This window comes from Bos mutus, chromosome 18 (genome assembly GCF_027580195.1).
Source record: "Bos mutus isolate GX-2022 chromosome 18, NWIPB_WYAK_1.1, whole genome shotgun sequence".
Lineage (NCBI taxonomy): Eukaryota > Metazoa > Chordata > Mammalia > Artiodactyla > Bovidae > Bos > Bos mutus.
The window spans coordinates 28,371,161-28,396,001 of NC_091634.1; the positions used below are offsets into that span (position 1 = coordinate 28,371,161).

At 52.3% G+C, this 24,841-nt stretch overlaps 1 protein-coding gene across 9 annotated transcripts in view; it reads left to right on the forward strand.

Moving 5' to 3' along the window:
• TK2 (thymidine kinase 2) overlaps nt 1–24,465 on the forward strand; it is a 28,315-nt gene extending 3,850 nt beyond the window's left edge. The window contains exons 3-11 of one of the 9 annotated variants that reach the window (XM_070388303.1): nt 2,505–2,579; nt 4,647–4,700; nt 5,266–5,355; nt 7,476–7,549; nt 15,444–15,532; nt 16,098–16,177; nt 19,292–19,372; nt 19,788–19,854; nt 20,505–24,458. In XM_070388303.1, the coding sequence (XP_070244404.1) occupies nt 2,505–2,579; nt 4,647–4,700; nt 5,266–5,355; nt 7,476–7,549; nt 15,444–15,532; nt 16,098–16,177; nt 19,292–19,372; nt 19,788–19,853 (609 nt within the window). In that variant the 3' untranslated portion in view covers nt 19,854; nt 20,505–24,458. Of the gene's footprint in view, nt 1–2,504; nt 2,580–2,943; nt 3,127–4,646; nt 4,772–5,265; nt 5,356–7,475; nt 7,550–15,443; nt 15,533–16,097; nt 16,178–19,291; nt 19,373–19,740; nt 19,855–20,504 lie in introns of those variants that run through there. The other 8 variants (XM_070388305.1, XM_070388307.1, XM_070388304.1 and 5 more) reach the window with 8 other exon arrangements.
• The last annotated feature ends 376 nt before the right edge of the window (nt 24,466–24,841 follow it).

Sequence of the window (24,841 nt, forward strand, 5' to 3'; positions counted from 1 at the left end):
AAGTACAGAACCCACAGGGGCTAACACTGCCTGGTGACAGACATTATTATTCATAATGAATGAAGATTGAGGAGGGGATATGCCCAGTATTGGCACAGTATGGTAAAAGGCACATGCTCTTCCATCCATCTTTTTCATTTAGAAAAAAAGGGTGTGAATTGGGACAGCATTTTAGAGGGTAATTTGGCATCATCATCAACAGTCATAAAAACTCACGTATCCTTGGATGCATTGATTATACTCCTAAAAGTCTATTGAAGGGAAATAATTGGAGCCAGTGACAAGGATTTATGTACAAGAAGGATCACTACAGCACAGTTTATCGTATCAAAAATATCACAACACAATTTTATAATAAAAGCAACTGGAGAGAATGTAACATTCAACAGTAGGGATTTCAATAATTCATGGTATATCTTATGTGATGAAATATTATTCAGCCATCCAGAATCACATTTTTGAAAATACTTAACAACCTAGGAAAGTACTTACTTTGTAAGAGATAAAAAAGAAGAGGATAAAAATATATAAAGTATGATCCAAATGAAATAATATGTGAACTGTCTGGGGGAAAAGAAGGAAAGAAATTGTTAGTCTGGTTAAAGGAAAGTTGGGAAGTCGTAACAGTGGGTATGTATGAGGGAGAGGGAGAGAGAATTTGAGGGGTGAGAGTGAAAAGTCTTAATTTTTTGACTGTTAGATTAAAATTAAACTGTGTTCCTTTTTTTTTTTTTTTAAAGAATGGCTTTATTAAGTTATGTACATACCCCCAAATTGACTTGTTTTAAGTTTACAGCTTAATGATTTCTTAGTAAATTGATGGAGTTGTGCAACATCACAATCTAATTTTAGAACATTTCCATCACTCAGAAAAGAAACCTGTTGCCCATTTACAGTCACTCCCCCAGAGCCAGGCAACCACTACTCTGCTTCCTGTCTCTGAGGATTTGCTTTTTCAGGACATTTTCTATGAAATGGAATCGTACAGCATTTGGTCTCGTGACTAGCTGCTTTCATTTTTCGTATGTTTTGAGGTGCATCCACGTTATTGCGTTTGTCAGCACTTCATTTCTGTTTATTGCTGAATGGTGATATTGCTCCCTCAAGTGCATGGATCCCACTTGGTTGGACATTTGAGCAAGTTCCTTTCTTATGGCAGATTTCTCAGGGTCTTTAATAGGATAATATACATTTTGATTCTTCCGGTGGGGGCTTTGGGGCTCAAACTTGTTTGCCTCTGAAAAGTTTGATTCTGATTAAACATTTAAATAATGGTTATCTCTGGAATTAGGAGTGATTTTTTTTTTTTTTGTCAGTTCCCTGTATTTCTTATTGTGAGAATGCTTAAAATCTGTTTTCAGAAAAGATGAATGTTATTATTTAAAAATAAGGATAGGGGATCCCCTGGTGGTCCAGTGGTTAAAACTCTGTGCTTCCAACCCATGCAGGAGGCACGGGTTTAATCCCTGGTCAGGGAGGTAACATCCCACAAGCTGTGCAACATCCCCCCGTCCCCCCAATAAAAAATAAGGATAGATGGCACATCACAGCGTCAGTTACAATCATGGGAAGTTGGAATGAAGGCCTAACAGCAGAGGAAGCGGGAGGTAAACTTTGGCACATTCTCCAGAGCAGTGCTGGCTGGCCTTGTGCTCCCATGGCACTGTGAGCATCTTTTCTTGTAATTCCCTTTTACTTTCCTCCCCATCCTCACACCTATGAGCTCAGTGGGAGCTGGGACTGGCTCCTGAGTCCACAGTGCCTGGCCCATGGAAAGCCTTCAGGGAGCAGATGCAAGACCCCCAATCCCACCCCTCTAGGTCGTCACGGAGCATCAGGCTGAGCTCCCTGTGCTATGCAGCAGCTTCCTACTAGCTATCTGTTTTACAGACTGTAGGTTATATGTCAGTACCACTCTCTCAGTTCATCTCACCCATACCTGCCCCATCCTGTGTCCACACGTTTGTTCTGTACGTCTGCATTTCTGTTCCCGCCCTGCAAACAGACCCATCTGCGTCATCTTTCTAGATTCCATACATATGCATTAATATATGACATTTGTTTTTCTCTTTCTGACTTACTTAATGTGTATGTTAGACTCTAGGTCCATCCATAGCACTACAAATGACCCAGTTTCATTCTTTTTTTAATGGCTGAGTAATATCCCATTTGGCCTAAAATCTAAGCGTCTGAGGGATTGAGCTAGGGAAGGGCAGAGCTAGGGTGGCCGAGGACAAGTTGTGGGGTCTGTGGGTTGACGTAAGGGAGCATCTGTCCTGGAGGGTGGTGGCCTGGTGGGTCTGGAGCCTGCCAGTAGTGGGAAAAATTGAGTTGTTAATTGCTAATAACTGGACCTTGGGGTTTCCTGTGGAGGTTTTGTGTACACACTGGGGTCTTGAACTGAACAAGTTATGCTGTTCACCTGAGCGCTTCCCTAGAAACTCGTCCTGATACTCCCCCAGGCACTCACTTTCTGGTCCTAACATGCATTTGTCTTTTGCTAGGTCTGTGTGGAGGGCAACATTGCCAGTGGGAAGACAACATGCCTGGAGTTCTTCTCCAACTCAACAGACATCGAGGTACGGCTTCCATACTAGGTTTGAAGCGACCTGCAAAAGCTTGGTGGATTCATAAGGGGTGCAAACCAGCCCTACCCAGCAGAAATGCTGCTGGGGGAATTGAGAATTTCCCGTGTGAGAGGAGGGAGGGGCCCCTTGGAAGCTTGGGCCTGGTTTCCTCAGACTTTGCTCCATACACCTTTTTCCTTGGCTGATTATACTTTGTAACCTCCCACTGTAGTTAGCTGTGAGTATGACTATATGCTGGATCCTATGAGTCCTCCTCATGAATCCTCAGACCCAGGGAGGTGGGGCTCTGGGGGGCTCCTGACACACCTGTCCTGAGCAATGTAACTCTCACTGGCACTCTACTTTTTTTTTTCAGCCCAGCTGAGTGGCATGTGGCAACTTAATTCCCTGACCAGGGATCGAACCCCTGCCTCTGTAGTGGAAGTGCAGAGTCTTAACCACTGGACCAGGGAAATTCCTGCCCCCTGCACCCTGGCTTTAGAAGCACTTTTGTTCTCACTGAAGACCTTGGAGCCAATGAACACCACCACCATCAGCAGTGAGGGTTAACAGCTAATGAGGGTGGTACTCTATGCCAGGCACTGTGTTGAGGCTTCATTATCATCTAATTGATTTCATCCTTCCAAGAGTGGTCCCTGTGATGCAGGTCCTACTATCGCTTCATTTGCAAAGGAGGAAACAGGCTCAGTGAGGTCACATGGCTCGGCCAGAGTCGCCCAGCTAGTGCCTGTGGTGCTGTGTCCCAGCCCAGGCTGTCTGCTCCAGGGCCTGTGCCCTCGTTTGGCTCCACAGAATACAAAAATGTTTTGGCTTTAAGAAAACCACCCTTCAGATCTCAGCTCTGCTCTCTGACCTCCCCAGCTAGGTTACCCTCCCTGGTGTAGGTTCTTCTGGCCCCTCTGTATCCTTATGTTATACTACTTCTCAGGGTTTGAAAATACGTGCTAACTTTCTGTGATGATCTGATTAATGTTTGCTTCCCTAGCCGGTTTAAAGTTGCGTGAAGGCAGGGCTGGGGTGTTTTGCTATTGCTGTATCCTTGGTACCTAGTGTGGTACTTGACACAGGAGATGCTCAGTGTGTGTTGAATGACTGTCCCACAGATGGGGCGCAAGTCAAGGCTGCCTCTGTCTCAGCCTCTGGTGAGCCTGAGTGGTACAGCATTTGCTCCTCACAGGATAGGAATGGAATGAAGACCCAGAAGAAGGAGAGGAAGGTTGGGAGGGGGCTGGGAATGATTCACAGAGGAAGAGATATAAGCTGGCTTTTGAAGGGTATGCATGAGCTTTCCACGTAATGAAAGTTGGGGTGAAATAAGTTGAGGTGGCATACTGGGCAGAACAGCAGCATGAGCGAAGGCACAAAGGGGGAAGGCGGGGGCTCCTCCTCAAGGGTCCCATGCGTTGCTTTCCTTTGCTCTCTTGTGACCTGTGGCACCTGCTCACATGCACTTGAAGATCCCCAAATATCCCCATATATTCTAAAGTCTTGGCTCCAAGAACACCGTTTAAATCCTTTCCAGAACTCACCTGCACAGTTTAGGGAAGCTACTAAAAGAAACATGATCCTTTGCCCATCGGTGTGTCCAGTGCAGAGATCAGAGGGAGGAAACGGAGGCAGAGCTCACTGCCAGGGTCACGGCAGAGCCCCCGAACCAGAAGCTGGGCTCAAGCTGCATGAAGCAGCCTCCCTCCTGGCTTCTCTCACCTCCCTGCCTGCCCTCTGTGGTGGGTAGTAAGGGACAGGATGGAAAACAGGAGGTGTGATTGGGAGAACTCCCCTTGCCCCCAAGGAGCCCCCATGGCAGCAGAGGAGGGGATACGTGTGTATACTTGTATACAGGGTGGACAGGGTGGGTCTTAGATCCTTTCTGGAAGTCACACCAGGAGCCATGTCTAGATGGAGCTCTGACCTTGCAGGGAGGGTTGCTCCACTATTTTAGCCCAGCCTGGGTGCCCAGGTCTTGACTCTGTCCCCATCCCACCCCTAACACTCATCTGCCTTCATGGAGCTCAGAACTGAGGAGCAGCAGCTCTCTGACGTCTTCTCTCCTGGCAGGTGTTAACAGAGCCTGTGCCCAAGTGGAGAAATGTCCGAGGCCATAATCCGCTGGTGAGTGTGCGGTTTCCTGTGTGAACCACCAGCTTCTCAAGTGTACAGGAACGGCGGTGCTAGTGCACGAGGTGTGTCCCCGCCCTGCACCGGGCGAGGGGACAGAGGGAAAACGGTGGCAGGTTGGTGTTCTGAGGTCCAGGTTCTTTGAGGCCTGGCTGGGCGCGTAGGGAGCCTAGAGCCCTCCTGTCAGTGCTCCCAAACTCTCGCAAGTGCTTCGCCCAGCTCCGTGGGGTAGGGGTTGGGGAGTAGTCTCCAGCTGCTCATTCTACCCCGACCCCTCTCCTAGAAGAAACCCAGGTCTCCTTGCAGGTTCCCTGGTAAACCTCCAGTTGGGGTTTGCACTTGGCTATGCCCCAGGCTCCCTCTGAAGCTACCCCGTGCACTTTGCCAAGGATGGACCCAGCAAGCAGGGCTGTGATGTGCCTGTGCTCCTTCCACCTCCTTCCCAGCCAGAAGGCTCAGCTCTGGCTGCTAGAAAGGGATGGGTGGGGTCTGGGTCCACAGTCAGGGAGTCCTGCAGATACAGCACTGCATTCTCCCCCCAACCCCCACCACCCCGCAGGGTCTGATGTACCAGGATGCCTGTCGATGGGGCCTCACGCTGCAGACGTATGTGCAGCTCACCATGCTCGACCAGCACACTCGTCCGCAGGTACGTCTCAGATGCTTGGTTTCAGTTTTCATCAGATGAGGGGCATTCGGTTGCCAGGAAGGGAAACCTTACAAGGAGCTGCTCAGCCTTCTCTGTCTCTGGAGTCCAGGGTCTCTAGTCCCGCCGCTCTCTGAGGACCAGGCTCCAGGCCCCCCAGCCCCACCCTCAGCTAGCCAAGGACTTGCTACGATGCCACGTGAGCCCAAGTCTTCATGACCTGCTGGCTCCTGGGCTCAATGCCCTTTAACTCAGTTCTCAAAAGTGTTGTCCCCAGACTAGGAGCTGCAGCAGCACCTGGAGACTTGTTAGAAACGACATTTTCTGACCCCATCCTGGACCTGCTGAATCAGAAATTCTGGAGATGAGGTCCAGCAATCTGGGTTTTATCCCGCCCTCCAGGTGATTTTAACGCATGCCGTGTTTGTTTGCATGAGAACCGTGGACCTAACCTTCAGGAGGCCTGTTCACGTTCTTGGTTCAGATTCTTGAGAGAAAGAACCTGATTGGCTCAGCTTGGGTCAGGTGTCCAGCCCTGGGCCAATCAGGTATTGGGGAAGATCACCCGGGCACAAAGATGGCTGCTTTGGCCCCTTTCATCAGCCGGAGGGTGTGAACAGGGGCTCTGAGGAGATCCAGATTGGCACCTGGGGTTCAGAATGGCAGCCCAGCATGAGAGACTGGCTTTGGAGGCTCTCCTTACAGGAGACGGGACATCCACCGGCCAGTGTCTCTTGACATAGCCACTTGGTTTGATGCAGGGCTGGGCACTTGCAGCCATAGCTCTCATCCTTCTACAAATCTGTGTGTTTTTTAAAATGAAAAAAGATACAAGCAGAACTGTTTGAATTTCTATCTCCCCAAGTGAGTGAGTGAAAGTCATTTAGTCATGTCTGTCTTTTTGCGACCCCATGAACTATACACAGTCCATGGAATTCTCCAGGCCAAGATACTGGAGTGGGTAGCCTTTCCCTTCTCCAGGGGATCTTCCCAACCCAGGGATCGAACCCAGGTCTCCCGCATTACAGGCGGATTCTTTACCAGCTGAGCTGCAAGGGAAGCCCAAAGATCTGTCTAAAAGTTACATGTCAGAGGATCTGAGGCTGGCACTCGCCTTACTTTTTCCTGAATGGGCACTCAGTTGCAAACAGAAATTGTGTCCATTATATCTACATATAATGGGCCATATGTGTGTTCCTCTGTTTAATGAAATGTATCAGGAAGGAGGCAGAGAGAGAGAGAGAGATGGATAGACTAGGAAAGAGGATACAAGAGGGATAAATGGGGAGCTACAAAAGATGGGTAGGAGAGAGTTGGAAGTAAGGAGAGGATGGAAGAATAGAAAGGAAGACGGATGGACAGATAGGAGAGAGAGGACATGGCTTTGACTCAGGTTGTGGCTTTGAATCGGCCTCTGATTTGTGGGTCCAGGTCCCAGTGGGTGCCATGGGCAGGCTGAGCGAGAGCAATGTTTACCCATTCAAGTGTCTGGAGTCAGGGCACCTCGCCCTTCCCAATGGGGCACCATGGACGAAGGGAAGGCCTCTGGAGGGTGTGAGCCTGCTGGCGGAGAGTGGCGCCGTCAGTGTTGTCCTCCTCCCGCTGTGGGGCATGGTCTTTACAGTTAGAAAGGACTGCGTGATCCCCAGCAGCCCTGAGTGAAGGCAGGTGTTGGTGGGCCTGCTGCTGGGGTTGCAGAAAGCCACACCCTGTCCCCTCAAAGCTCTGCCTCTGCTTCAGTGGACGCACCTGCTGGGTCATTAATAGTTACTGCACTTCGCACTTGCCGCCACTTTCCCGGGCGTCACTTAGCAGTTTTTCTAGCACTCCCCAAACCTATAGTCCAGTGGAGCCGCACCCCTCCCGGGAAAGAGGCTGCAACCGACAGGCTCTCCGCCCTGCCTTGCTGCACTGACCACCGAGCCTCAGGGCGTAGGGAGGGTCCAGGGCCAAGGAGGCTGGACACGTGGTTCTTTGTCCCGCCCTCCCCCCCCCAAACCCCTCCCCGGTGGCATCTCAGTTCTGTATTCAGCATAGACCAGAGGCAGGGGAGCAACAGTTATTGTTCCAGGCTTCCTGACCTTCCTGCCCGAGTTTAGTAAATAACATTTGTTTTCTTTTAGACGTTGCCTGTACGGTTGATGGAGCGGTCAATTTACAGTGCAAGATACGTTTTTGTAGAAAACTTGTACAGAAGGTATCGTAGTTTGCACAATCGATAACTTATTCAACCATTAAATTTTTAGAAATAAAATTGGAACTCATTTACTAGTTGACAGATACATGGTATAGCAACCAACCATATTGATGGCTCGACTGTCCAGGGTGGGCAGCCTGGCAGCTCTGCTGACCTTGGCTGGGCTTGATGACGCATCCAGGGTTTGGCAGGTCTGGGGTGGCCCGGGGAGGGTGACTGGGGTGACTCATCTCTCGTCTGCTTGCTGATCCTCTCCTGGGACTGGTGAGCTGACCTGGGCGTTCACTTCCCGTGGCGGTGGCCAGAGGGCAGAAGTGCTAGTTTTTTCTCAGGTCTCGGCTTCATGTTGGCTGACCTCCATTGGCCAAAGCAGGTCACACCAGCTGACCCCAGTCTGAGAGGGGGCAGGGCCCTTGTGGGTTATGTGGCAGAGTGGGACAAGACGTGGTGGGGTGAAGTCAGCGAGTAGAGCCGTCAGTCCAGCACGGCGTGCATGGTGCTTGTTGTGATTTCAGTCGAAGATGTCTTCTGTCCTCGTGGGAGCAGACTCCACCACACAGACATGGCTGGGCACCCTCAGTGCTGCAGCCTCAGAGGTGTGGGGCCCTCCGCTCCTGTGCTCAGTTGTTTGCTGATGTTTGGGGGTCTTGGAGGAAATGGGCTGCAGGCTGGGGTCTGAAGTTTGAGCTTCTTCCCCGCCCTTCCCTTCCTGGTAGCTGTGTGCCTGCTCCCTTCTCCTTGCCATCTCCCCCACGTCACTGCCTCCTGCTGCCTTGAACTTCATCCCTCTCAGAGCTGGTCCCAGTATCTTGCTTCCACTCTGTACACCCCAGTTCCCTGGTTCTCCCATCTACAACTATGGTCCTACACATCACCTCTCCCCAGCCGCCCCAACCCCCTTGTCTAGATGGGTTGAGTCTGTTACTCTTTTCTTTTTTTAAATTGATTAATTAATTGATGGCATGTAGAATCTTTGGTTGCAGCATATGGGGTCTAGTTCCCTGACCAGCGATTGAACCCAGGCCCCCTGCATTGGGAGCATGGAGTCTTAGCCACTGGACCACCAGGGAAAATCACTTCTTTCTATTGGTTTCCTTCATAGTATTTAAGACAACTTCTGATTAGGTTGAACCATATGAAATTGTTAAAACTTGACCAATTGTGACCTATGAAAATGGCAGTTTCATGCAGCTTAGCTTAAATACATGTACTTCTTGTCTGTCACATGCCCCACCAACTGGAGCGTAAGCTCCTTGAAGACAAGGAGCATGTCTGGTCTGCTGGCCTAGCTGGGACCCAGCACAGAGCTGGCACCTGGGTGACACTTGTTAACTCCTGCTGGGTGTCGGGGCCTGAGGCAGGTCTTTGCTCTCCAGCCAGACTTGTCCCCCAGCCGTTTCTCACCCCTTCCTCTGAGGGGTCCATAAAGGCTTCTCCCTGGGTCCCGAGCTGCCAAGGATCCATCCCCTCCAGGCCTCCTCAGTGCTGTGGGGTCAGGGTGGGCAGCCAGGGCAAGTCCTGACTGGCTTTGTCCTTAGTCCTCAGAACTTTCTTGTGGGCTCTGCCCTTCCGGCAGGCAGCGTTTCTGATGCTGGAGCCCCGTGTGTGCCTTGGCTGCCTGGCTGTCCGTGGAGCAGGGGTGTCCACTGCTAGATTTACACAGCTCTTCGCTCTGTTCTGCGCCTGCTCATTAGTGCCTCTGCCACAGGGAGGATGGGCAGAGGAGAGGAGCGAGGAGGACGAGGGAGCCCCTCCAGTGGTCACTTGTTGCGGTTTTACTCGTCTCCTGCCCTCACGAGAGCAGACTCCCTCACACAGATGTCGCTGGGGGCAGGGGAGCGTTTGGTGGTCCCTGGGAGTTTTGCCCCTGTGGCTTCCTCAGGGCCTCACCTGGACCTTTGGGATTGTGAAAGCAAGAGCCCAGTCCTGTGAGCGGCTGTCTTTGGCGTGGGGGGAGGCGGCCTGCCAAGATCAAAGTTCTTCATGGGGCAGGGTTTCCTCATTTGCCTGCACCACCTGCGGTTTCTTCATTTCATGTTTGTGGCTTCAGATTTTGGTTGCTGGGGGTTTTGTTGTAGTCCCTTTGTGCTCAGGGTCTCTGGATGTCATCCGCGCTCAGGATTTTCTTTCTGCAGGCTTGGTCAACAGTGTTCTGGCCAGAGCTAAAGAAGTGATGATAGGGAGGAAGGGTGGAAACCCAGTTACTCTCCGTGCAGTGGGCCTTCCCAGTGAATTGGTACTGTGAGAGCAGACGTTTGGAGAGGTTTCGGCTCCTCGCAAATACCGACTGCTATCACCGTGAGCCTAAATCAAGTGTCATCTAGGGCTGGGTTTGACTGGATCCTTTGCTCGTACCCAGAATAGGATGTTGCAGTTCCCCCCCCGCCGGGGGGAGTTTGACTGGGTGCTGGGAACCACAAGACGGTTTGTGTGGGATGTTGGCTCCTACCTGGGAGCTTGTGTGGGGATGGCCCTTACTGCTGCCCCTTCAGCCTTGGGGTTGATCCCTTTCTTCAAAGCCCTGGCAGCCTTGGCTTGGAGTCTGGAGGGACTGGGATGGAAGGAAGTAGGACAGGCCTGGCCTTGCTGATTGCAGTTGCAGGCCTGAGTGCCCAGAGAAGCCCACATACTGGAATTCTAACCCCTAAAGCAAAATGTCTGGAGGGCCCTTCTTAACTTTTGGGCCTGGGACAATTGAGGAGCTTCCCTGCGGAGAGACCCGCCTCTTGGGCCCACATCCCCACCCCAGCGGCTTTGGGGTGGGCAGAACGTGCAATTATGCCACCAGGGGTTAATTGGCAACGAGGAAGATTCTGGTTCCACAGTCTCCTTAAAAACTTAAAGGGCCTAAAGAACTGAGGTGTGGGCAACTGTGCTGGAATGAACAGCTGAAGGTGGAGAGGAAGACTCGGCAGTTAAGGTGGCCACGCAGGCCGTTGTATGGCCCAGCCCCGTGGGCAGAATCATTGAGCACACAGGTTTTACAGGATTGCCTGGTTGGCATTTTCTAAGAGTAGAAGGAGGGGGCCTGAGTGGGGCCCAGCTGGGGAGATGACACACTGACTCACCTGGGGCTGGGGCCAGGGACATCCATTACGGCCCGGCGTTGGGAACAGCAGGCAGGTCTTCCCACCACCCCAGTGGGTCCTGGGCTTGGGCTCCTCCTTACTCAGTCCCGAATGGGCACTCACTGCCTGAGTCACAGGCCTGAGAGCTGTGGCTTTCCTCAGGCCGGGGCCAGAGAGACTCTGGATATGCCCTGGGACATGGGAGACGGGGGCGAGTGATGCAACTGGGGACATATGGGTTTGGGGGCCATGGTGAGCCAGGCTTTCTCAGATAGAGTTAGGCCAGTCTTCTCTGGGCCTCAGTTATCCTCATCTATAAATTGGGGCGGACATTGACCGCACAAGGTCTTGTGAAGAAAGTAATGTGTACAGGAGGCTGGCATTTGAGTCTGTGATTTTTGATTTAACCTGTGCTGTGCAAACCAGGGGCTCTCTGGACCTCAGGGGGAAGGTGGCAACAAACTGTGCCAAACAGACCAGTCAGCAGGATTCCTGTGGACCCAGGACCTCAAATTTTACTCCTTGGGATCAGGGGAAGGCATGGTGAAACCCCTTCAGCTCACCAGTAGGTGGGTCTGCAGAGAGGTTTCCCCCTTCTGTGTGTTCTGCGGAAATAAAAGCAGTGCCTTGGGAGTGGTTCAGGGCACCCCATTCCTGAGGCAGACACAGGAGGAGCTGGGCAGAGTCCCAGGAGGAAAACTAGATACAGGTAAAACAATGCCTGCTGCCTGAAATCCCCAGAATCATGGGAGCCAGCTCCCATTTCCTCACTCAGCTCAGCCAGCAGCCAGTGGTCCTGGAAGTGAAGTGAAGTGAAGTAGCTCAGTCATGTCCGACTCTTTGCGACCCCGTGGACTGTAGCCTACCAGGCTCTTCCCTCTATGGGATTCTCCAGGCAAGAGTACTGGAGTGGGTTGCCATTTCCTTCTCCAGGGGATCTTCCCAACCCAGGGATCAAACCCAGGTCTCCCGCGTTGCAGGCAGACGCTTTAACCTCTGAGCCACCAGGCAAGCCACCAAGTCCTGGAGCCCTCAGCAAATGGCTCCTGGCAATCTTGGAAGAGGTTTCCAGATCTTGCCCTCAGGGAGGCTGCCCTGGAGCCACCTGCACGGAGGACTTCCAAGGAGAGTTTCCGGAAAGGAAGTCCTGCTTTCTCTGTCTGCCCTCAGCCCTGGGTTCTCCTGGGCAACCCAGGAGGTGTCCTGAGACCCCCTGGAGCAGCAGCTCTCAGGCCCCAGAGACCCCTCAGGAATGAACCCCATCCCCGTATCTCCGTGTGCCTCGCTGCACACGTGACACTTCTGTGGTGTTGATCAGTTTGGTTTTAGTTAGCACTGTGCTACGTGTGTCCTGAATTGTGACTCAGTTTGGTGGTCACAGCTAAGGGGATCCTCCCAGCTGTGGGATTCGACAGAGCCTCGCAGACAGCGGTGATGTCCTCGGGCAGTCTGACACCACACTGTCCAGTGTCAGTAATGTGGAGACTGTGGGGCAGCCTTCCTCCATGCTGCCCACTGCCCCCACCCTTGAGTTGCCAGTCTGTGCTGTGTCCCCCAGGCCATGTGTTTGGTGGAGGGGGTGGAGCTCATCAGCAGCTTCCTTTTTGCAAATCCTCATGTGCTTGGAGTCAGCTTTGCTCCCAAGAAGGAAAACATGTCAAGAAGAGGGGTATGGTGTTTTGAATATCAAATACTCTAAGCTGCAGCTAGCTGCAGCCCAGCTTGAGTAGCATGAACATTGAGGTTGTTACCAGCTGTCTTATCATTAGACTTGGGGGTCGGTTTTATTCAGTGGCCCTCGTGCTGTTTCAGTTGGAAGCACAGATGCTAAAGCTGAATCTCCAATACTTTGGCCACCTGTTGCAAAGAGCTGACTCATTGGAAAAGACCCTGACGCTGGGAAAGACTGAAGGCAAAAGGAGAAGGGGGCAGCAGATGGTTAGATAGTATCGCTGACTCAATGGGCATGAATTTGAGCAAACTCCAGGAGATAGTAAAGGACAGAGGAGCCTGGCGTGCTGCAGTTCACGGGGTCACAAAGATTCAGGCACGACTTAGTGACTGAACAACAACAGCAAAGTGCTGTTCTCTGTTTCAGCACTCTTTATCTGGTTTGTGTCAATATGTGATTCCCTCTTGGTGACAAAATGGCTGTTGTGGAACCGGGCTTCTCATCTGCTGGCCACAGGGTGGGTATCTCATCAGTGCTTTCCTCTAAGAGTGAGGAAGCCTGGTTATCATAAACCCCAGCAAACCCTCCTGTCTCACTGCTCAGGTTGGGCCCCTGTGACCTACATCCATCAGCTCACTTTGGCCAGGGGAGAGCATGTCTCTGAGACCAGTTGGTCTGCCCTGAAGGTAAACAGTCAGGCCTGTGGGATGGACCCTGAATAGATCCCGGGCTACTTTTAAAGTGAAAAGTGAAGTCGCTCAGTTGTGTCCGACTCTTTGTGACCCCGTGGACTGTAGCCCACCCGGCTCCTCTGTCCATGGGATTCTCCAGGCAAGAATACTGGAGTGGGTTGCCATTTCCTTCTCTAGGGGATCTCTTCCTGACCCAGGGATCGAACCCCGGTCTCCCGCATTGCAGGCAGACACTTTAACCTCTGAGCCACCAGGGAAGCCCAAGGAGATAGGAAAAAGGAATTGGGGAATGGGCAACCATGCCAGCCTGGCAGTCTTGGAAGAGAGCCTGTGATCACAAAGTTGGTACCTTTACTACCTGACTTTTAGTCCCCTCTGCAGTGTCCCAGGACTTCCTCCTCCCCACTCCCCTTCGAAGCCTCCCCACTCATTGAGAGTGGGGGTCCTCACATACTAGTCTGCTTGGTGCTGTGCTGTCCTCAGTCGCTCAGTTGTGTCTGAATTTGCCTCCCCATGGACTGTAGCCCGCCAGGCTCCTCTGTCTATGGGGATTCTCCAGGCAGGAATACAGGAGTGGGTTGCCATCTCTTCCTCCAGGGGATCTTCCCAGCCCAGGGATCAAACACAGGTCTCCCGCCTTGCAGGTGGATTCTTTGCCATCTGAGCCACCACTGGAGCCCACTGGTACCCCACCCCCCACCCCCGGCAGTGCGTATTTTTCTGCTGCTTGGCCAGGCACAGCTCTTTCACCCTGATGGCATCGGCTGGACTCAAGCACTAGAGGAGGAGTCCCCGCCCAGTCTCTGCTGTGCTCTGTCACTTGGGCCCCCGGGCAGGGCTGCTCAAGCCTGTCATCCCCAGAGCGCCTCTCTCCATGCCCACCCTGCCCCCTGCCCCAGGTGGGAGGCAGTTCCCAGCACCTGGAAGCAGGGCAGCGGGTGGGGAGTTGGGCAGGCTGCTGCAGACCACCCTCTCTCCCAGGCTCTTCTCCCACTTCCCCCAGCTACACACAGTGAGAAGCTCCCCCAGCTACACACAACTCAGGCACCGCTACTCCCCCATAGCTGGCCTTGTCATCTCCAGTTTGGGTCCATTCAGGATGATATTCAAGACTGGTGGAGGATGTTGAAAGGCCGAATTCCTCTCTTGGTCTGTTTCCTCCAGCTGCTGCCCCTACCTCCACCTCTTCCATGTTCATTTCCACCAGGGCAGAGGAGAGACGCTGGGTCTGTCTCTCTCTCAGGCATTCTTCCTTACATAGCATTTTATTTTTTTAATTATTACTATGACTTTTTAATTTTTTTGGTTGAATAGTATGGCATGTGGGAACTTAGTTCCCTGACCAGGGATCAAACCCACGCCCCCTGCATTGGAAGCACAGAGCCTTAACCACTAGACCGCCTGGGAAGTCCCTTCCTTTCTTTCTTTTCCAGTTATCACATTAAATATGTAGTAATTCTTACCCCCATTCTGTTCCCTGATTGGAGAGCTGCTGCTGCTAAGTCGCTTCAGTCGTGTCCGACTCTGCACGACCCCATAGATGGCAGCCCGCCAGGCTCCCCCGTCCCTGGGATTCTCCAGGCAAGAACACTGGAGTGGGTTGCCATTTCCTTCTCCAATGCATGAAAGTGAAAATGAAAGTGAAGTCGCGATTTGAGAGCTACTATGCTGTTAAGTTTTAGAAAACACAGAAAGGGATAAAGAAATGTTTCCAATAGTCCTACTGTTCAAAGAAAAGCTGTGTTAACGTTCTGGTGGTTTTCTTTCCCGCCTTCTTTCAGAATGTGTGCATGAATACCCTTGACAATATGGTTGGATCAAGCCATATACAACAGTTTTATATCCTGCTGTTTTCACTGAATGATGAGCACTTGATTGTGAGCGTTCTCCGTGTCATAAAGTATTATTTTATAGCATCGTCTTTCAGTGACTGCATGGTTTTTCTGTTACATAGATGTACCATGATTTAGTTTTTCATTGTCTTTCAAAGAATGCTACAGTGGGCATCCACTATCATTTCCGTAAAATACATTTCTAAAGGTGAGACGGGTTTGCTACTCCACCTCCCAGCCTGGGCGCTGTCCCTGTGCTTTGGGGACAGGCTTTATAGCCCCTTCCTTGGCTTAGAGTTCAAAGCCTGAATTTCTCCCCTCAGGCAGTGCCATGACACTTGCTGCATTTTATTGAGTTGACCAGAAAGCTTGTTTGGGTTTTTTCATGAGGTGTTACGGAAACAAACTTATTGGCCAGCCTGGTACCACGAACCGTCCCGGGGAGCGGGAGGTTGGAGGTGTTTAGGGTCCCTGTTGTCACTACCCGCCCAGTGTCCTGTGATCACACTCTGCTTTGGTGCCCCTGGCAGTGCCCTTTCAGCAGAAGCCATGCCCACATGTTTTGGGGGGAGTGACGTAGTCCAGGAGCTATCTCGTAGGAGAATAAAACCCTCGCAACTCTCGTTACAGTGGGAAAATGCCCGAAGTGGACTATGTGGTCCTGTCGGAATGGTTTGACTGGATTGTGAGGAACATCGACGTGTCCATCGACTTGATAGGTGAGATGGCCCCTCCCCGGCCTCCCTCCCCTGGGCCCACCGAGGATATGCTTGGCTGGGCCCCCAACCAGCAGGGGTGGTGGGTGGGGCCCTCTCTATAGGTGATTCTTTCCTGTGTTAACTCAGCCTTCTCCCCAAGGGCACACAGAACCGGGCTTCTGGTTCCTCCTGGAGAAGCCTACGTTTCTCAAACTGCTTTCCCCTGGGTCCTCTGTGATGTGATGGGTTTTTCTTAGTTCACAAGAGAGAAGGGACAGAACCTGAACAGTTACTGAGACCAGCCAGGAGCCGGGCCCTGTGCTAAGCTCTTGTCTACACACAGGACTTGATTCAGCCTTACAGTGACCCTGTGGGGCTTGTGACACAGGAAGACAACGGAAGTCGCCGCGAGGGTCAGATGCCTGTCTGGCCGCATAGCTGCTCTGCATCCCCTGCTGAGCGCTGCGGGCAGATGCTTCTCTGCACGCCCTGCCCCTGTGCCTTCCTTCCTCCCACCCTTCACTTTCACTTCCAAGCTTTGAATGGAGCAGTGAAAACCACATGTATATATATTTTTAAATCTCAGTTTATCTCCGGACCACTCCTGAGACCTGTTACCAGAGGCTGAAGATGAGATGCAGGGAGGAGGAGAAGGTCATCCCACTGGTGAGAGCCCCCTACCCTGGGAAAGGGGCTGCATCCCAGTCTGACCCCACCCTCTGCGAGGTCATCGTGCCCTCCTCGCAGGAAGAGAAACAGGAACTGAGCATGTGGGAGGGTGAACTCTGACTTCCTCTGAGGCCGGAGACCCTGTGCATGTCCGAGTCCGCTTCACTTCTTGTGGCCCCGGACTCAGTGGTGGGCACCGCCACGCTCAGAGCTGTCCCTTCTCCAGTTCCTGCCTGGGTGTCTCCAGGGCTTTTCCAGTCCACTTCCTGAAGATGGCACGCCTTTGTGCCCTCTCACCCCCAGACCCGCCTGCTCACTTCTGCATCTCCAGGGCTTGGCACTGTGCCCGGCAAGGAGGTGGAACTCACTGGTATTTGTCCAGTGCCTTGCCCTTCCAGGTACTGGTTCAGGGCCACGTCAACTCTAGTCAGGCTGTCGCAACCGGCTTGCACCGCTCTCCTGGCCTGGTCCCTCACTGTTCACATCCCCCAGAAATCCAGCCCCAGTGCGGCTACTCAGCGAGGTGTCCAATACAGAACACCACGCATGCGGTTCCCTAACCCCACCCCCTCAGTGCCTCGCCACTCTCTAGGATACAGTCCTCACTTGGAGCGTGCCATCCCGATCCTGCGTGATTGGCTTCATCCCTTTCCACTCCCCGCCTTTTCATGCTCTGGCTGTAAAGAACTAGTTGTGGTTACACACACACACACACACACACACACACACACTTTCCCTACTGCACACACACACACACACACACTCTTTCCCTACTGCCTACCATGTGAAAGTGGCTCAGTTGTGTCTGACTCTTTACAACCCCATGGATTATACAGTCCGTGGAATTCTCCAGGCCAGAATACTAGAGTGGGTAGCTGTTCCCTTCTCCAGGGGATCTTCCCAACCCAGGGATCAAACTCAGGTCTCCTGCGTTGCAGGCAGAGTGTTTACCAGCTGAGCCACCAGGGAAGCCCCCTACTATGAGTTACACACACGTTTCTTTGCATAGCAGTTTCTTTTGCCTTCCAGGCTCAGCTCAGGTATCACCTCCTGCAGGAAGCCTTCCCTGACCTTCCCTTTGTTATGCTTCCCCAGCCTCTGTGCTTCATTATGGTCACAGCCCTTAGGACAGATACTCTCAAACTGTTTATGTGTTTGCTCCCCATCCCTTACAAAGCTGCCACGAACCTTTTCAGATTAGATCTTACTCCTTCTGTGTCCCTAGCATGTGTCCCAGAGCTTGGCACCTAGGGGTTGCTCAGTTAATATTGAACTGAATGTCCTGTGTGAATGCCACTGGAGGTGAACAGACAGGCTGGGAAAGCATTTCCTGGGATGATATGGGAGTCTGAGCTCAGGGTGAGCTAGACTGGGGTCTAGACAGCCAGTGCAGCTCCAGAGACCTGCCTGGGCACCAGGAGGGTAGATCCCGGCCATGAAGTCCCAAGCCTTGGTCTGAGCAGCTTCTCTGCAATCTGGAGACAGGAGTGCTAGAGGGAGGGTGTAACGTGGTGGGGCTGGACTGTGCCGGCCAGGGCATGGCAGCTCTGTGTGGTGACCCAGATGTTTGGAAGAAATGACAAGGCTGGAGTCCTTCCAAGTCATTATCCAGAACATTGTCTTAATGGTTTTGACAAGGCCTGTAGACATGTCTGTTGCTGCCAAGAGAGAACCCGTGAGTGGATAAAGAGGCAGCAGTGCATTTTACCTGAGAGCCTCGGGGCTGGGAGGAGGAGGTGTTTGCTGGCAACAAGCATGGGCTTCCAGAGAAGGCAATGGCAACCCATCCCAGGGACAGGGGAGCCTGGTGGGCTGCCGTCTGTGGGGTCGCACGGGGTCGGAAACGACTGAAGTGACTTAGCAGCAGCAGCAGCGTGGGCTTCCCTGATAGCTCATTTGGTGAAGAATCCGCCTGCAGTGAAGGAGACCCCAATTCGGTTCCTGGGTCAGGAAGATCCACTGGAGAAGGGATAGGCTACCCACTCCAGTATTCTTGAGCTTCTCTTGTGGCTCAGCTGGTAAAGAATCCACCTGCAGGAGAGTGCGGGAGAACTGGTTTGACCCCTGGGTTGGGAAGATCCCCTGGAGAAGGGAAAGGCTCCCCACCCCAGTATGCTGGCCTGGAGAATTCCATGGACATAGGCATGGTGACAGAGTCGGACACGACTGAGCGGTTTTCACTTTCGCTTTCAGTGTGCCACTCAGTCCTGCTGTGGTTGCCTTTGAGGCAGGGCTGGGCCTCTTTTCCCTTGGGTCTCACCTTGTCTGCCAGCTGAAGTTGGTCCTGATGGCTTCGAGGATCCATAGGTTACGAGTTGCCTGTTGGGATGGGAGCAGCGGAGCAGGGCTCCTGGGCCAGTGAGGGCCGCTGCAGTCCTCTTGGTGGGATGGATGGAGGGAGGGTTCAGAGGCTTCCCAGGCCCCCATGAAGTCATGATGGCCCTGTTGACGGGGAAGTGGCAGAAAATAAGCTAGGTAGGAAGGTGTGTCTGAAGCGCCAGTGGAGCCGAGTATGCTGGAGGGTGGCATTTTTTTTCTTTTTAAATAACTTCTTTTTTTTTTAATTAATTACTTATTTTTGGCTGTTCTGGGTCTCTGTGTTGCTGCGAGCAGGCTTTCTCTAGTGGCAGTGCATGGGGGCTGCTCTCGAGTTGTGGTGTGTGGGCTTCTCCATACAGTGGCTGCTCTTGTTGGGAACATGGGTTCTAGGGCTCGTGGATTTCAGTAGTTGCAGCATGTGGGCTCCAGTAGTTGTAACATGTGAGCTCAGTAGCTGTGGCGCACGGGCTTAGTTGTCCTGCGGCATGTGGGATCTTCCCCCGACCAAGGATCAAACCGGTGTCCCCCGCATTGCAAGGCAGATTCTTAACCATTAGACCACCAGGGAAGCCCCTGGAGGGACACTGTGGACTTGTGCCGTCGGGGCTGGCCGGCGGGGAGCTTGGCTGCGATCATGCTGGCCCACCTGAGTCAGGCTGGCTATCGCAGGCTCCTTTGTCCAGGCTGGTGCTCCGTGTTCACTGACCCTCCCTCACCTCCCTGAGCCCCGAAAGGGGAGAGGTTTGCCCCCTCCCTGCTCCTGACAGCTCTTGTGTTCCCCACCCCCCACAGGAGTACCTGGATGCTATTCACCACCTGTACGAGGAGTGGCTCATCAAAGGGAGCCTTTTCCCCGTGGCAGCCCCCGTTCTGGTAAGTTCCCCTGAGGGGGCAAAAAAATTCTCTAGAAGGAGAAATGACCCGCGGGCGTGCCGGCCAGTCTGCAGTCTGGGGAAGCAAGGACCAAGTCCCTCCGAGCTGGAGAATTTGAGAGAAGGAAGCAGGGAGGGTGGAAGGAACCCTGTCTCTCAGTTCCCTTTCTGGATTGAGTCTCAGTGAGCTGAACACACCTGGGAGAAGGTGACGTGTCCCCGTGCCACCACACCCGTGACACAGTAGCGTCTCACTTATCCAGCATCGTCCCTGGAGGAATATTCCAGATGGCCGGAGCCCCTGGACCTGGGTTTTGGCCTTAACTGCTTGGGATGGTGGTCGTCCTGAAGCACCTGTCCGTCCCCCAGGGGGTGGCTGGCCCAGAACCTCATTGCACCTTTTCATGGTGACCCAGGGCATCCGAAGGAACGTCAGTTGCTGTTCTGGTCCGTCACACAGTGATGCCCTTAGGAGGTGCTGAGGTGTGTAGGACTGTGTGCCCCCGACTGCTAATGCCTTTGGGTCCCTGTGCTTTCCCTGTATGCACCTTCTCCTGCTGACACTCACCGTTTCTAACTGTTTGATGCTTCTGCCCAGTGTTTCCCTTCTTCCCTCTCCCTCATTTTCTGATTTGCTCCTGCTCAGAGTTTCTCCAGGCGGGCAGATGGGTCCCGTGAACTGTTAGGAGTGTGTGTGCAGTGTGGGAACTGAGGGGGGCCTGTGTACCAACTAGTGTGCCTGGCCTTGGGGATATCTGTCTGGGCTGCTCACACACTGCGCTCACGGCTCTTCCAGGCAGTGAGGTTGCTGGAAAGTGAGATCTTACTCTACTGGAGTTTTCTAGAGAGTTTATTTTTTCCCCTCTTTATAGAAAAGTAGGTGATAAAAAATGATGAGAAAAAAATGCATTCGCGGACGACTGTCCTGGTTTCTTAAGTGAAAATACAGTTGAGAATGTGGATTGACCTAGAACTGGTTGTGGCTTGGCTCTGACCTCCCTGTCCTCCTGCCTGTGACCGTGGGCTTGCGCGCCCTTCCCTGCCTCGTCCTGCCTGCCTCTGTCTCTCTCCTGTGAAGGGAGGAGGACGCTGATGTCAGGTGCAGCCCTGTGACCCCTGTGTTTCATTTCCAGGTGATCGAGGCCGACCACAACATGCAGAAAATGTTAGAACTCTTTGAACAAAACCGGCACCGAATCCTAACTCTGGAGAATCGGAAGCTTGGTCCATAGGATAGGAAAGATCATGCCCGAGAAATGCCTGCTGCTGCCAAGCTAGCTTTTAGGAGCAGTTTGGAAAGCTCCACTCTCAGGAGGGCTTTGTGTCTGCCCACAGTTGTCTTCCTTCTGGCCTTCTCTCCTTTCCCAGTGTCTTCATCCTGGGATCCTGGGCCTCGTGGGTAAATGGGACCAGTGGGTTTGCCATGCCCTCTGGTGGCACAGCCTTGCGTTCCCCTGGTGCTTCTTCTGGTGGTTTCCCACCACTGGGTCCTTCTAAGCTAGGGAAGTTCCACCTGACTTGTGCTGGGCTCATGGTCTCTAGCCCTTCAGGCCATCCAGGAGGGCGAGGTAATGGTCTTCCATCCCAGGGGAGGAAGTTGAAGCTCACACAGACTAAGAGACTCCCTGGGGTCACACGGCCAGTGACAGTGGAGTCAGCACCATTCAGACTTCTGGGGACTCCCAGCCCATCTCTTGCCCCAGGCTGCCTCATCCCAGAGCCCGGCCTTGCCTTCTGGAGACCCTCAGACGTGCATGGGGAGGGCCAACTGTGTGTGCAGCTGGCATCATCACTTTCTCATGGTTTGAGCCGTCCTTGAGGGCAGTTGGCATTTGACTTTCACAAAATTGTGCCACGTTTGGCTTGAGCCCAGTGTTCATCCGTTCTCTAGCGTGAGGCTAATATGGTACTTAACACCTCATCAGGACTTCCCCGACTTAGGAGAGCTATGCACTGGCTCCTGAATGGTGCTCGGTCTCCTTGGTGACAGAGGTGATGCCTGAGCAGCTGCTGATGACCTGTCAGGGCAGTGGCTTGTGGCCCCCCAGGCTGGTGTGCCCAGTGCCATGCTAGGGCAAGGGGCTGCCAGCCTGGCTTCTGAGGCTCCCTCCCTCCTTAGTGGCTTGCATGATGAGCTTTATCCTTGGAGTTCCTCAGAGTTTGTGGCCCAGGGGAGAGACACCAGTGGCCTTAAGTCTTTTTGAAATGTTTTTCCATCCAAGGGGACACTGCGGGCCACAGAGCGTGAACCATCTTTATTAGCTCAGAGACTGTCTTAGCTGTGTTCAGCTGTAACAGTGCATCAAAGGCACAGCTGTCTCCTGAGTCAAGTAGCAGCAAGAGACAGGAAGAACATTCTCTCCGAGGACAATCTGGACAGGAAGGATGGGGCTTGCAAGCAAAGGCTCTTGGAGCACTGGAGCTCCTGAACTTCGGAGGTGGGTGGAGAGAGCTTCCAGAAGGCTGTGTGCAGACGTGGGGGTACGGATTGATTATGAACTTGGGGGAACAGGCCTCAGCCTCTCCCGAGTGGCGGTCGGTGTGCCTGAAGGTTGGAAGGCCTCGTCTCAGCCTCCGTGTGAGTGAGGCACCGGTGCACGCAACTTGCTGATGGAAATTGGTGACAGGTGGCCCCGGCCCAGAGGCAGCGCCCAGAGGGCAACCGGGCTCAGAGGCAGCGCCTGGAGGGCAACCGGGCCCAGAGGCAGCGCCCAGAGGGCAACCGGGCCCAGAGGCAGCGCCTGGAGGGCAGCACTCTGGCTCCTGGCCCTTCCTGGAGGGACTGATCCTGGGCCAGTTGCACAGGCGGGGATGTGTCTCAGCCTAGACACCAGTGATGGACCAGCAGGAAGCGCAACCGCTGCTACCAGGCACCTGGACATGCTGGGACCAGCTTTGGGACTTTGCAGACAAATGGTCCAGTTTTCCCCACAGCTCAATTTGAGAATCTGTACTGGGGGGAAATGTGATTAAAAAAACCCCAAAAAGATAGAAGTGTGTATCTCTTCACATAGAAGTGCAGCTGTGGGTGGTCCAGGGCTGGTGTGGTGGCTCAAGACCATCGGGTCCCAGCCTCTTTCTGCCTTTCTGTCCCCAGATTGACTTCCTGGTTTGAGGCTTTCTTCCTCCAAGGGCCTTACCGTCCAGATGGCTCTGGAGCTCCTGTTCTGTCTAGTGTTGGCATCAGGCACACTGCCCTGTCTCCCCCACCATTCACACCTAAATTCAGATGTGGATGGTGACTTTTGCACAACTAAGATAAGCTGGAACGTTCTAACTGGATTTTGCTAGAGACTTCGGAGGTGGGGGACAGGCAAGCGGGAAGGCTGGACACACAGCCTGGTTTCAGTTCCGTGGTGCCTCTGGGCCCCTCCTCCCCTCCTGCTTTCACATCACCCAACCCTCACCACCTGGTGTTGTGATGTCCTCAGCACTGGCCAGTGGGCTCCCACAGTGGAGGTCTCAGGAGCCCCTTGCTAAATGTGGACTCTGGGAAATGATGTCACCCAGCCTGTTTTTCCCATTCCTGCCTCCTTTCCACCAGAACCTCTCACCTAGATGAGAAGTGCCCCCCTGCCTGGGGAGTGCATGGTCGAGACACTTCCTGGGATTCCTGCAGACTCCCAGCGTCCCACCTGGGGAAGGCAGGATTGAGGTATTTATTGCTCTGAGAGCAGGTAGAAGGTGTTTTCAAAACCTATCTACCCTTGGGTGCTATCGAATCTGCATCACCCTTGTTTTCCTGGAGCCAGGTGGGGGAGCTCACGTCAAATGCTTATATTATCTGCGGAACGAGTAACACTTGTTCCCTTGGCCTCTGCACCCTGAAGAGTTAACAGTTATTAAAATAATGGACAAGCTCTTGGAAATGTCAGGCCTCCACCGTTAAGAATCTAACAACAATTATATTGCACCCAGTGGGCTTCGGCAGTGGACTACTCACTTACCAAAGGCCAGGGTCAATGAACACAATTTTTTTTTCTTAATAACCCCAACCCCGTGGCCCCCCGGAGGCTGGGGTAAACTCTGTGTTCCTCTAGTTTCCATAAGATGGTGAACTTGGCCAAAGCTGTTATTAAACAGAAGCTAGGAGAAAGCCAAGCTTGTGGGATCAGAATGGGTATTAGCACTTAATGCTGTCCTCTTGAATTTTTGCATCTTTTGGCTTTTTCTTCTCCAAGACAGGTTCACGGAACACATGTGTCTGGGGTCATAGTAATAGGTACTCTGGGAAAAGAGGGTTTTGTAGTCCAGCAAATTTGAGATTCACCATCTGGGTACTCTCTGAGCTGCACAAAGTACGTTAGCCTAGGTAAAGTCAGGAAGTCTTGAAATAAAAATGCCTTCTGAAATTTGCTTTAGTCAGGGACTCTCAGACTCATTTGACAGTAGAACCCCTCGTTTAGGGGGTTATTAACTTCCAGGTGTGAGTGTCCCTTGGAACGCATGTCGGTAAGCGCTGTTTTAGGGTACCTGCAGCTGCTGATGACTCCCAGTTCTGGGCCCTTTGAGATGCTGTAGCTCCTGGTTCTCTAGGCCGTCTGAATCCTCTGATGGGCATGTTAAGGCATGGTCTGCAGGGCCTGCCCCCAGAGTTTCTAATACAGCAGATCTGGGATGTGCCTGAGAATTTAATGGCTATCGAGGTGATGATGAGGCTGCTGGTCAGGAAGCACGCTTTGGGGACCACTTCTCGTAGCTTCAGGTTTTCTAGAAGTGGACCTCCAGGAATTCCCATGAAAACTTGACGTGTCACTGAATCTCTTGTGAGTGCTGGTTTATCTTATCTGTTAAATGGGAGCATTGCTCACTTCTAGTGTTGAGAGGATAACTGGCCTGATGTGTGGAAGGGGCCCAGAGCATGGGCAAGTGCTAAGTTTTAAATAAATCTTACCCTTGGGGATCTAGATGTTGAAACATACTATAAAATGTCTGTAATTAAAACAGTGTGGTACTGGTGCATGAATAGACCTGTGGGATAGACTAGGAAGCCCAGAAGTAGATGTAAGTACGTGATACAGGTGGCATCTCAGTGATTATTGGGGGTAAAGATGGATTTTTAAATAAACGGTGCTGAGATGACTGAGTCATCATTTGTAAAAAGATGATTCATATGTTACACCATACCCAAGAATAAACTGCAAGTGGTTTAGGGCTCTACATGTAAAAAAATGAAACCATGCACATACTATAAGAATGAATTCTTTGAAACCTCAAGGTAGGAGAACTTTGTAACTATGATTCCAAATCCAGCAATAATAAGATTGATAAATCTGGCTAAAAAATGTATATGACAAAAGCCATGAGAAAACAGTCAAAAGACATCTGACGACATGGGAGAAGATATTCAAAACATGTATCACAAAGGATTAATATTCTTGAAGAATTCTTAAAAATAGACAAAGAACCAAAACTCCAATAGAAAAATGAGAAAACTATCCAAACAGACAATTTACAAAAATATTAAAAT